We start from the raw sequence: 14,135 nt of genomic DNA, 5'->3' as shown, positions 1-14,135 counted from the left end.
TGCCGTGTGCGGTCACACTCATATGCATATCTTGCTGTGAAAGATTCTAGATTCCTGTGAAAAGAAGATCGTGAAAAGTATCATACGCGAAGAAAAATGCCGCGATGCTTTTGTTCGTCTGTGATAAGAGTGCGTCTATAGCAGAACTCTCTTTCCCTCCACTTATATATATATATATATATATATATATATATATATATATGTATATATATGTGTGTGTGTATGTATATATATAATGTCTACCTAGAGGCTTTGACGATTTGTGCACTTTTGCAGATTTTCTAGGTATTCCTTGTGTAATTTGTCTATCTTGCTCTCAGTCGAAAGGGTCACGATTTAAGCGCTTACGTTTTTCTTCCGGCTGAGACCCGCGCGAGCTGTCAGCTGGCGACAGGCATTTTTATTTAGATTTTATTAAGCAGCAAGCGCGCGTAGGGATCGATAGCACGAAAATACTTTCTCGTTGTTGTGTTGCGGGAATTTCGCGAAATACGCTCTCGATGCGACTGCCGCTCACGGTGCACGCGCGCCAGCCAGCCGCATATTTGCATTTAGATACGGCTTTTTCCGGCGCGCATCTCTTCTACGCGCGAGGCTATCTAATTTCCTCGGGATTTCGGTGCCCTTTTTTCGACGTCGCACGCCTCGGTATTACGCGGCTTCGCCACTCTTTTCCTTACGATGCTTTCGATATTTATGCCTTCGCAACACGCGCTGTTGAGTCCGTCCCTTTACTCAGCCATTTGAGCTTTAGTGCTCTACGTAGTCCTTGCACATGATTTAAGCAATTTTTCCGAGCGATAAATTTCGAGTATAAAGGCAATACCGCACTAGATTATCTTCAAATATGTTACAATGTTTGCTAGTCAATGATAATTTAGAAAAAAAAATTATTTTTTATATTTCAAGATACATAGTATGAATTGGATAGATTATGGCAAATGTTTGCAATATTTTAAAAATAAAAACTGGACTATATTGATAAAAGTTATACTAGTATATTGATATTTATTTATATTGTGAAACGTATGAAAAATAGTTCGGGATAAAACAAAAATTTTTAAGATATATAACAGAAATATTTATTATATATATATATTTATATAAATCTAGATTCTTTTTAATGCATGTTCGAGTAAAACCTTTATAAACTACGTTATGTCAACCACGTCAATACCTCGTTTTGTACCGGCGGATATTGCTTGAAGCAAACAATATTTCAGAAAGTTAGTATCAAAATCTTTGTATGTATGCAACGAAATTAAAATACGCACAAAACACAACGAAATTAAAAAGTAAAAGATGATCTTATCTGCGTGAGAGAAATTTTTTAAAAGGCAATATCCTGTCTGCTACAGGTGATGCTATTTCTGAAGGGAAAATTTTTCTGTCACATAAGAATGCTATTTTATTGCAATTATAATATCTTTAGAAAAATTATGGTACAATATCTCTTTCTCAGAGATAGGTTTTTTTATTTAAATTTTCTCCGGGAAGAATTTTGAAAAAATGTGTGAACAAATTTTCAAAATTAAAAATTGTGTGAAACTTTTCTGTGCTCTGCGATACAATTGGTAAACATAGTATAGTTAATTCTATTTGTCAAGAATGTTTGTTGCACACTTTTGTTGATCCGCAGTTAATATTATTTTTTACCATCATATAAATGATTTAATTATTTTTTGATATTCTACTACAAAATATTTTAGAGTTATCTAGAATACATCGTCATATATTTTGTCTACGTTATTTTCTCGGCTTTTTGTTTTTGCTTTTTATTCTACGCCGAATTACATTCGCGTATATGGGCCTTTCTTACTGCTACTTTCATATTTATGTATTCCCAGTCTGGTATACCTCGGATACATTTCCACCCTCACACGTGCTTTTTCTATCAACCTTAATATCCTAGAATGGGGGTGAAAACAATTTAAATAATTGAATCAAGTACGGCGGATCAAGTAAATAGGATCATATTTTACATTTTAATTTTATTTCGTATTTATGTCACGTTGCACACATGAAGATTTCCATATTGATCAAATTGATTTTACATTTCGTTAATACAATTTACGTGAAGCAAAAATTTGCAATAGAAAGTAGATGTTACAAAAACAAGAAATCTAATTTAATTTTTGGGATTGTTACGACCCACGCATAAAAAGTGACGCGAAAGGCAACACAAACAGCTATACGTGAAAAATTTACCTTAATAAGCATTATTTGAGCCCGTCAACTAGCAAACTTTAATCGAGTTGATTTAACGCTCTGATTGTTAATAGGGATGTTTATAAATAAGACAATCTGATAACATAATTTATGCAATACATACTATGATATATACTATATGCTAAATATATAAGTACATATTTTTTTAATACATGTATTATCCAAGTTACATCTCTAGGATCGCTTATTTTCACAGGATGATTCGCTCGCGCTCTGATTACGCTTTCCTGTTTGTGTACCGAGGTTAATTTATGCCAAGTTGTTTATAATGTGTACTCTAATTCCTGACAGTACATATTTTATGTATGCAGCACCGTAATTTTCTCGAGATGTAGGTCCGTGTTTTTGCTCGATGTGTTTTGGCGCGCTACACGAAACTAAGGTCTTTTCTTACGTGCCTTTAATATTTATAATTTTTATTCTAACCCTCTGCAAAATTTAGAAGGTCCTCCTATTGACCTTTCAATCGTATTAAAGTACCAAAAACAAGGATTATCCGATGAATTGTGCATCAACAAGTATTAGGCTGCTTGGTGAGATTGACAGAAGCATCTCTATAAGTCTTCACTTCCATAACATTTAAGTTGCAATCTTGCGATCCAAATGACAGAAATTTGCTCAGTTCGAAAATTAATTATTACGGCGTTAATTGAATAAACTTTATTTAAATTTCCATTGGCGAGTTAATTAAATTTAGCGTTAGATTTAATAAAATTATAAACAAAACAAAACAAAACAAAAATCAATTTATGACATCTGTAATGAATTTCTATTAACTTCTGCAAATTGATATTTTATTCAATTTATTATTAATTTAAATTTAAGTAATGTAAAATGAGTTATTTGAATTGCTTTTCTAAATATTATACAATAATCCCGGAGTGGCAGTATGCTTTGTCATTTCTCTTTTGATTACTGAAAACATAATAAATATGTCGTATCTGAGAAACGTAAAGTTGCACGGCTAACCAAATTGTAATTTCTGAGAACCGGCAGTCTCATGAAGAAAATTGAAATAAACCTGTCGAAACGCCTATATATCGGTGCGCAAGTGAATAGAAAAGATCCAGTTGAGGTACACTAAGAATGAGAACTCAGAAGGAAAGGTGAATTTAATGAAGGCAGCGAGTTGGATGGAATCCGGTATAACTTTCGAATCAATATGATCGTGATATTGTCTTTGAAATGAAGATAGTTTTAAACTCGGCCTTAATGAGCTCTCATTAAAATACAATCGACGCGCAGAGCGAGACGCGCGGCACTCCCATCCATTTATTCTAACTCTGAGCATATTTTGTCCTTAGAGGATTACCTCGGCAGTTCTACTCTCCCCCTTTCTTCTCTACTCCCCCCCCCCTCACTCTCTCTCTCTCTTGGCAAAACCACTCCGATTTGATCATCCGATAACGGCACATCGTCCTTAAGCTTCCAATAACCGGCGCGCGATATTATGTTCCGCGGCACTTTATAAGCCGCCCAATTCCTCGCGCGTAACATCTCAAATTTCTAATTTACACGGGCTCTCGGTTTCCCATTTAATTACAAGCGGCATGTAGTACGTCTGATAAGTCGCGAATGATACGCGAGCATATTGCCGCACATCAATGTTATTAAACGGCGCAACGCTTCTTCTGAACGCTCGACTGAACGACTTTGAATTATTAACTTTCGGCGGGCCGATGCTATTTCTCGCATAATATATTTTACGTCACGTTGCGCGATATTTATATCGGTTTTATTATGCTTTTATGCAGACGAGATGGGACAGCAACGTCGTTCATTAACGTTCCGCATTGAGATTTTACTCCGCGTTATGTGAAAATAATGTCCAAAAATAACAGGAATAAAGGTGGATTTTCTGCTATTATTTCGCTTTATTAATTTATTTAAAAGAAATCATAAACCAGATTTAAAGAGAGAGAGAGACTCCAGTTAAAATTGTTTATATATGTAATAAATACGACAATAAATACAAAAATAAAATAGAAATTACAAAATATTATTTACAAACTTTTGTCAAATAACACGTTTGTGCATTATTGTGTAAAATTGCTGCAAAAATGTTGTTTCCTAAAAAACAATTCCCTAAAACCTATTCAAATAAAAAAAGTATATTATTTCATGATATTACTCTTTTATCAATTAGGCTGTATATCCAAATCTCACTTTTTAATAAACAAAATTTTTTGATAAACTATAATTCAATAATGTCGAAAGCAAAATTTGTTATCGATATCAGATAAAAGTCTGTTATATTAAAATATTTTATGCTATTTACAGTGTGATCGCGAAAAGCAAAAGAATTTCTCGTTGTTAAGAGAACAAGAGATATGGCAGATAAAAAAATCAGTGTGAATTAAATGAATGGGAGGAAAAAATTTATCGCAAATCCGGAGCAAAGTCCGCAGCCGGAACGTCGAATACTTTTCAAGAATGGCATCGACATCCTTTATCGCGACAAAGCGAGGGTGACCCGCGTAAACGTTCTGTAAAGGTTGTCAAAAAATCGTTCGGGCAAGGGACAAGGGCGTACGCTCTAGCGAATCGAAACTACGAGGCAGAAACTCCACAGGAACCGACGCCCCATTCACTCGGAGGGAGCCCTCAGACCGCGCGCAAACGTTTCGAATCACATCTCGACTATCGTTCGCGGCCGTTCGGCCGTGACAGTAGCCGACTAGTAGTAAAAGTGTATCTGGGCTGGCTGGTGCGGGTGTCGGTGGCGTGTTTACAGTGTGTTCCCCACACACACCTGATCCTATAATGCCCCACCGCCGGCGCGCGGCGTGTCAGGTCGCGTCGAGTGAAAGGGTGAAACGCGCCGGGGCGTGAGCGGACTTAAAATTCGCGGAGCCCTCGCGCAAGATACCGCAAGACGTGAGTCATCTCGACAGTATTTCTCAAAGTCTCGAGATCATGAACGCCTGCGGAAACTTTTATTAAGTTAAAAAAATTCTCCAGCGTCATGAAACTCAATCGACGATTGTTGCAAATATTCTGTATGTGTATAATAGAGTATTGTCGTCATTGTAGATAAATATATTAAAGGATTTAGAACATTTAAATGTTAAATTATATAATAATTGTAATTGAAACGATGCTGAATATTTTAATGATTGTATGAATAATTCATTTTTTAGAAATAACGAAAATACACACACAAAAAAATATATATATATATGATATATTAATATTTGTAAAAATGCCAACGGAGCAAATATTTTCCAAAATCAATCACAACTTGAAATGTTCGACATCTAATAGTGTGCGCTTCGCGAAAGTAGGTAACCAATGCGGCAGATGTGAATCTTTTTCCGAAATGTGCAGCTGTCAAAGTATCGTATCACGTATTCGTATATAATCATTTTGAAACGCTACGCTGCAATCATGAATTTATCAATCCAATGTTTTTAGTTCAGTTTAAATATTTTGAGAGAGAAACCTGTGTCATACGCTGTTCCAATACTATCGATTTACAAATCGCAAAATCAACATTCATTGTAAAGGAATGAATAAACAGCTTCCATTTACGATGAAACTTGTTAAAATTCTGTGAGAGCACAAACAGTTGCTAACAGAAAGATATTAAAAGAAGATTATCCTTTCATGATTGATTCTATTCTTGATTGATTAACGTTACATGACAATAATCCGTGGCATGATATAAAGTATTATCGATACACACATGCAATTTTCAATTTTCAATTTTCATTAATGTGTGTGTCGTTTTCATTCCAATGACTTCATTAAGTCTAATTAAAATAACTTTCAAATTATAATAGAATGTATTAAATTTCTATGACTTGTATAAATGAATATCGAGTATCGATTGTTGGCTATTTATCAAATTAATAATCCTTTTGATATGATTATTCTAGGAAATATCGTATTACATATTATCGTATTACGTCGAGTGGTAACTGATAAAGTAATTAAATCTCTAGTAAAGCGGATTGTGAAATTCATAATAATACTACGAACGTAGTTGTTTTATACGCGCTTTGAATAGAAACGGCAGTAGTTGGTAAATGGCCGCTCAGCGTTAAGTCGCCGATAAATTAGAATTTCCGTGAATGGTAATATTCATCACACGTGACAACTATTCTGCGGAGAAAAACTACTCTATAGGGCATACTGTTCCGTAGAACACCGTCTAATTGAATACTTAATTGATAGACAATTTACTCAATGGAGTGAATTGTTCGCGAAATTAATTACCTTAAGAGATTCGCCTCATCGAGCAATTAATCATGATAGAAAATGCGTTTCCTTGAATTACATTGCCTAATAAAAAGAACTTTCTTAGACTTGCAAAATTTTAAGCTTTTTCCTTTTAACGTTGCAAACACGTGACGGATATATCTATTATATTTCCACGTCCACCGCATTTACCACGTTAATTATCTGTTTCAAATTTATTATTGAAATAAAAGACTTGAATGTCCGCTTTTGTAAGAAAATTCATATCGAAATCACAATCAACGGTTTAACTTTTCTCAATATCCTTCGTATTCTGAATGTTACAAATGCACTTGGCACTCTGCTAATGGAAATAGCAACATAGCGGATCTCCCGCTCTAGATGAAAAGTTAATTATGCAATCGGACTGCTTTCACATAAATACTGCTTATAAACGTGTACACATGTACATTTCACGCGTTAATTGTAATTTTGATATTATTGGATAAAACGTCGCGTCATATCGTTTCCGATGAATCACACCGCTGCGGCAATTACATCAATTGCCTATTACGCAAATCTCGTAGACCAAACATCATTGGGGTTTCCCTCGTCAGAGAGAAATATTCAATTACAATCATTAACAAATTACGGCATACTTGGTCATTATGATTGCTAAATTATGGAAACAATTGTGGGCGGCTATTTTGCAAAGCTATTCAAATGCAAAGCTATCAAAATCAAATTCTGAAGAAGCTAAACTTGGAAAGAAACAAATAAATTATATTATTATTGTTGATTTATACTTGTTGCTTGAATACAGCTAATTAAAATAAAATTTGAAACTTGCTGAAAAAGTATATTTTGTAAATTGCAGATTTGCGAACAGATTTTAAAGTAATCATAACTTTCAACAACTTTGCTAGCGGAATTACGTATCAGCATCCCGGTGGGACAACATTTTGAAGGAAATTTATCTTGGCGGATGACATAATCGCGAAGATCTTTCGAAGATAATCGCGCTACGCCAATCTCCTTACCGCCGTTTGAGAAACCCTGGCGCGACGTGCTCGAGATCCTGTCGTTCCCCTAGCACGAGCTATCCCCTTTTCCCGACCCCAGGACGCGTAGTCTCGCACCCGCGGTAGTAAACAATACCCCGACGTCTATCCGGGGCTATAAGCGGCTCACGTCTCACGCGTCACGTTCGGCCATTTGCAGAGGCTAGAGCGGAGATAGCCGGCCCGGCGGAGAAATTCGTGAGGCCCGGAAGCACGCTGCAGCTCCACTGTCTGGTGAAGAAGTCCACGGAGGTGCCGTCGTATCTCTTCTGGTACCACAACTTCCGTATGATCAACTACGACGTCGATCAGGGCGTGAATGTCAGCACCGACCTCGCCAATCGGGAGAGCTGGTTGGAGGTGCCGAGGGCGTCGGACCGCCACTCGGGCAATTACACCTGTAAGGCCAGCAACGCCCAGCCGGCGCGCGTCCTAGTGCACATCTTCAAAGGCGACAATCCGGCGGCCATGCAGCACAGCATGGCGTCGTCACCGTCAATGATGGCCTGCACGGCGCTGCTCACCATGTTCGTCACGCTCAAGCTTGCGCTGCAGACAAACTGGGGCTTGTGACGTGCGTGAGTGTAAAACTTTGCAAAAGTTGCGGAGGTATGTTAGCGAAATTGTGTAATATTGTCGTTTGTCGTGTCGCGTGACCCACGTCGCGGATCGTGCTGTGAAAGTGCGCTAATTTGACCGCCGAAGTTGTAGAAACGTAGCGATACAGTCATGGTGGTTTCAGTTGAAGGGAAGACCCATTGCTGTTATTGGACCGATAGCGTCGCAACTCTCTCTCTCTCTCTCTTTCTCTCTCTCTCTCTCTCTCTCTCTCTCTCTCTCTCTCTGAGCTGAGCTGTAAGATTGGCTGTGATTGATTACTATCCATTCGAACGATCAGCCCTTACTCGATGCCGAGTAAAATAGCATCGGAGGACCAGCTGTGATTATTTGCGCCATCGAGCGACCATTTAATCCATTCTACGCGCGTTTAATTGCTGTTCAACGAGAGAAACACGTTACAATATAGTATGCTAATGCGAAACAGGATAATGCCATTACTGCGAGATTAGTTATGACCAATCAGTATTCAATCGTCTGCGAACTGATGAAAAGTTTCTAATCGGGAAACGTTGCTTGCAACGGAGAACAAGAGTGTAATAGCTCGTATATTCGTATGTACTCGGGCGGTCATCTGTCGGACCAAAAAACTTGGATACCAGCCTGGAATAAAGTGCCATCATAACTTCCAGATGAGTCGCACTATATCATGCATTCTTCTATCGATCGATCGCTTTACATTCCGTGTCACATGTTGGAGCGAGAAATATTAGGTCGTAATGCAGAGGTAGATGCTATCGGGAATGCTGGATTAACTCTCGCTAGATCATGTTCACGATCGATCGTCTACGACTCGCATGCTTAATGGAAAAAAGGGAAGAATGGCGCTGCGAACGAAGACAGGCTCATCAATCCGCAAACTGATACGGGGAGTTCGACGCCCCATATGACTTCGATGCAACTCCAATAAGCTGGGACTTGTATGGACGTGAATGTGAAACGTACGAGAGAGTTGTTAGAGAGAAACTCTGTATGTGATTTATCCATGCTCACATTTTGTCGGACAATGTGACGCATATGTAATTAAGCGTTAAGTTTAAGTAGAAAAAGCATACGCGCGCGCGTGACAGACACTTCATTGAGTGATAAGATACTCGTCCTACTTGTAGTGCGCGTGAAAGTAAGATTGATAACGCGGATTGATAACGGACTATTTGCGGTGCATCAAATTACGATGCGTGAGCATCAACAGTAGCTTCGACAGTACATTACACAGAAGCAATGATGATGATGCATTCGCATTTACAGTACGCCATCGCTAATCGCACGATGCCGCTGCCGCTTCGACCTGAAATACGCAGTAAACACGTTGTGGAAGAAACATGACTCTGAGAAGTTACGAAAGTCTTAACGTCTTTTCTCGCGTGCGGCCTAAGATACTGGCAGGACTTTAACGAGGGTTAACAAGGGTTGGTGTGCAATATTATCTTTCTCCTAATACTGTGAGTAACAGTTTGACAGGTAGTGAACGCAGGTGAAAGTACTCTCGAGACTAAACACACAAACTGAGTTTGCTATTGTGTGCTCTGTAAAACGACGCTCGCAAGCGGCGCGCTCAGACAAGCGAATATTTATTACATTATAAAATGCGAAACTATCGTGCCAACTTCTTTTATAATTAAAAGTTCACAGAAAGTCAGTTTAAGAGAACTCGAAGCTTGAACCGCTCGCATCGATAAGTAAAACATATTTGTGTTTGTGGAAAAAATGTATTTGTTTGTATATAATGATTAATCAAATTTAATAATTTTTTTAAACGTTATTAAGATTTTTGCAAAATTCTTATTCTTCAGTTACGGTATTGTCAACATTGACGTAAATTCTTCTATCAAAATTTACGAGCATAATAAATCATTGATTTGAAATAAATATTGAGTTAAATATATGAGTTTGACATATATAAGTTACATTCCAAGTGTTACGTCATATTTTAACATTTGTGGAATATAATTTACTCATTATTTATGAATTTAAATATTTTGTTAAACTTATTGTTGAATAGATTTTTATTGGAAAAGAATTAAAATATTTGCAATACGTAAATGTGCGTGCAAAAACAAAACACAAATTTAATTAACTCGCGTCTTCCTGGCGTCGAGGACGATACGTTCGGCTTAAATAACGTTATACGTAATTAATGGCGATAATAAGTACAGCACAAATCTCTCACATTGTTCATTTCACCCTCGACTTGAAACATTAGGCGCGATGTTCGCACAATATCTTACCTTTCGCTCAATCCTCGAAAAACGGTGACAATATTCCTTTTTCGAGCACACAAAAGAACTCTTCGATCAAATCGACGAGTATAAGTCGCACGTACTTTCAAGCGAGCTATCCGATGTGATCGATGTGATCGATGCTTCACGCAAAAGTACGATGCGCGCACTTTCTCGATAATAAAATGATAATTATTTGATCAATCTACGATAAATACCGATGAATAACGATATTTTCGCGTTGCTGCACTGCCAGTTCGTCGGCGTAACTTTTCGCAATGCCTACGACCTTGTACGACCCGGAATTGCTAACCTTGCACGCACTTCCGATTGAAAGTGCAAGCGCTGGCTGCCGATAATCCTTCCGCGCGAAAACTGACACTGACAAATTACGGAGTTTAGAACTTGTTAATCTTGATTATCACCCTCGTCACACCGCCGTCGCACTGAAGAGCGCGATGAAAAATTATCGGTGCAAACGGCCGTGCAAACGGACGAGCGAAGCCCGGAAAAGTTGCAAAGTATATATGTGCGTGTTTTTGAAAGTTTGTTCTAAAGCTGACGGTAAACTGTAGACTGCTGGAATCACTGAATTTAATGCACAGCCTTTGCTCGGAAGTTGGCGCAGCGCGAGCGAACTTGAGCCGACTCTCGCTGAAGAGAAAGAATTAATTAACTGACTTTACAAACTGACTTTTCCCGGTGTTGCGTGTTTTAGAAATACATTCGAGTTTGTTGTCAGGAATCTAAAGAACAGTAATAGATTTTGGATCTTTAATCATTTTTTTGTCGAACAGTAGTTGCTTCACGTTTCGCGCAGGAATAATTGAATAATTCCTTTATCACGAATTGCGTTTAAATGTTCTCAAGACAAAATGGCGCTCGCAAAAAATTCACCTATTGAAAAAAAAAACAGATTAATTTTATTTCTCACAAAATTGCAGAAAACTATCAATCATACATAAATAAATTATAAAATTATCACAAAATTCTTAGAAATTCTTCAAAAAATAATTTATCAACTATATTAAAAGAAACACATAATGCAAGATCGCATTATGATCATTAGACAGGTTTTGTTTCAATCGATCTTATTGCAAGATAACAATGGACCTTGGGAGTCAACAATCAATATTTATAAGAAATATTCATGTGGAAGGAATGTCTAATTTCCAACAGCTTGGCAATTTCCATCAATCGGACTCAACTCGAGTGAATTCAAACCACATCTGAATGTAAGCGAAGCACACGCACAGAATAATCTTGTATATTCGGTCTACGTAGCCGGTGCACATAATTAATCGCGATAATCCTGGCGTGATGCAGCGCAGCCTAACGATATTATCCTACGTCGCTGCGCCGCTGACCTTGTTTATAACATCGAAATTAGTTATACCCAACGTTCACGAGAGATCATGTATCGGGCTATGAGTTGCAAGGAACATTTCCCAACGGATTTCAGCGGATCGTCGCGCATGAGACGCGTCGCTCGCGTTTAACCTTGGAGCGTCGCGCTGGGAATAGAAACAGGTGGCAGCAGGATTTTGTACTAATAAATGGCACCGGAAAAAAAAGAAGAAGAAGAAGAAAAACAACATGTCTTGCCGTGTGAGTTTTATATCCGGTGCGTATTAGTTGTTACGCGCGCGACGCCCCGGTTGCGATTTCCGCGCTCGTCGTTTTTTTCTCCCGCCCGCGCGCTTCCGCCCCCGTCCCGCGTATATCAGTGGTGAAATATCGTGGAAAATATGTCGCGCTGGATTTATTCGCTGTCGAAGCAGCAGGCTGACGCGATCATGCCCCGTTGTCCGTTTTTTGATGATTGCTACCTTTTTTTTGTGTTTTGCCGAGAAGCAAAATCCGCACTAGATCGCTTCGATCTACTAGACCTGTTTCGCGAAATAAAAGTGGCGGTTGTACCGCTGTCCGTTCACGATGATTGATACTTTTTTGGCATTTTGCTGAGAAACAAAATCCCTGTTGTACCATTTCGATCTAGTGAACCCGTGTCACTAGATAAAAATGGCATAGCGCTGGTCGTTTCGAAGGGTTTACCTTTTATAACTCATGAACCTTTCTGAATGACCGGTTCAATCAAGTGAGTGATCAAAACGCATCACAAATAATCACCAGAGAAAGGAATTTATGATAGCCGTAAATTGTTCTATCTTTCAGCAAGCGCGAAAAGCGGAGAAGGGCGGTGTGTCCGGCAGTGCTGCGAGTTTAAATACTTGTTTCATTTACCTCTGTCCTCCATTAATTCATTATTACTGCAATAGGCGTCCCCAGAGGCCATATATCGTACATATTTTCGACGGGAATAATCCCTCGCACTGCGAATGGCACTCAACGAACGTACCATTCAGCGCCGTTGAATGAAGAGTTCTCGCTGATGTGTGAAAATCCGCGCAGTGGCTTCTCCCGTAGATTAAGGGACACGTGTTAATGACTGGACAATGCTAACGGAAAAAGATCGATCGCTCGACGAGCGATTTCAAGTAACTCTAAACGATAATATCTCTGTAACTACGTCGTCTGGAATATTGTTTAATCATTAAGCGTATAATAAATGGTTTAAACAATCATCTACCGATCTCTTGATTGCAAGTTATGTAGATATAGATACAAATATATCCTTGTGTCATATTTTTAAAATTTGTCTGAATAATTATTTATTTTTGATTTGTCAGAAAATCTTGTTTTTTTTTTTATTCTGCCATTAATTAATCATAATTAACAATTTATTGCAAAAGAATAATTCTTTTTTTATCTGAAAGCATGAAATGGTATATTAAATAAGTTAATACAAGTATTAAATTTACAGATATGAAATATTGTAAACTGTAAAATATGATGACAGGGTGTATTACAAGGCTCAGATTATTTACAAACATTCTGATAAGTATCTTCAGTAAATGTAATTGTGTTATATTGTAATATAAAACATCGACCTCGATAATATCAGCGTGCTAATGACATTGTTTACCACATTAAAATTAACGTTCAACCAACGCAAGTCGATTATTATGCTACGCTCGAATGGCACACAGGTGGATAACGTTCTCATTAATTTACGAAAGGAGATCCTTATCGCCAGACAATTATGGTTCTGAGTGGTTTGACGAAACTTGAGCTCACCGTCAATTTGTGGTCCTAAATTTTTAACGACAGGTTGACTTATGATTATTGCTTCAACATATCTATTAACAAGTTATAATAACAATAAACTTAAAATTCAACAAAGCGCTGAAGTACAATTGTTTGTTCTATAAAATTTCAAATTTTTACATACAAAACGGTATATGCAAATATACAATTAAAATGCATATTCGCAGTTAAACTTAATGCTATTTTAATTAAACAATATTTAGCTATCGGATTTGACTATTTCAAAATTCAAATAATCTAATGTTGGTATAAATTTATTGCTTAATTGTTGAAAGATCTAATAGTGTGTAATAGAATCGAATAATTTGTTATTCTTATTTCCTATAAATGCATATTTAAATATTTTGTAATTATTTCGGTGATATGTAAAAAAAAAAAATATTTAAGTGTTTGTTTACATAGTTTCATTCCAAAACAGAAGAATCACAGATGTGCTCATTTGCAAGGTAAGATTCAAGCATAATAACTTTTATAGAATAATTTCGCTATAATCTCTCGTCCTTGTTCTGTCTGTCTGTCTCTCTTTGTACAATTATGATAACCGTTTGATCCTATAGATATTCCTATTAGATTAAAGCCCCTCCTCCTCGTATGTTATTCCATAAATGCGAATACAGTGATGAAACTGTCTGTAACCAACAGCGCTCTGATTACCTTGAGA

At 37.4% G+C, this 14,135-nt stretch overlaps 1 protein-coding gene across 1 annotated transcript in view; it reads left to right on the top strand.

The window, feature by feature from the left end:
• LOC105668573 (defective proboscis extension response 13) overlaps positions 1 to 12,891 on the top strand; it is an 89,963-nt gene extending 77,072 nt beyond the window's left edge. Inside the window, exon 5 of the mRNA XM_012361022.2 lies at positions 7,630 to 12,891. Coding sequence (XP_012216445.1) covers positions 7,630 to 8,042 — 413 coding nt within the window. The 3' untranslated portion in view covers positions 8,043 to 12,891. The remainder of the gene's footprint in view (positions 1 to 7,629) is intronic.
• The last annotated feature ends 1,244 nt before the right edge of the window (positions 12,892 to 14,135 follow it).

The sequence above is a fragment of the Linepithema humile genome, chromosome 5 (assembly GCF_040581485.1).
Source record: "Linepithema humile isolate Giens D197 chromosome 5, Lhum_UNIL_v1.0, whole genome shotgun sequence".
NCBI classification, from domain to species: Eukaryota; Metazoa; Arthropoda; class Insecta; order Hymenoptera; family Formicidae; genus Linepithema; species Linepithema humile.
This window is presented reverse-complemented; position numbering and strand designations above follow the sequence as displayed.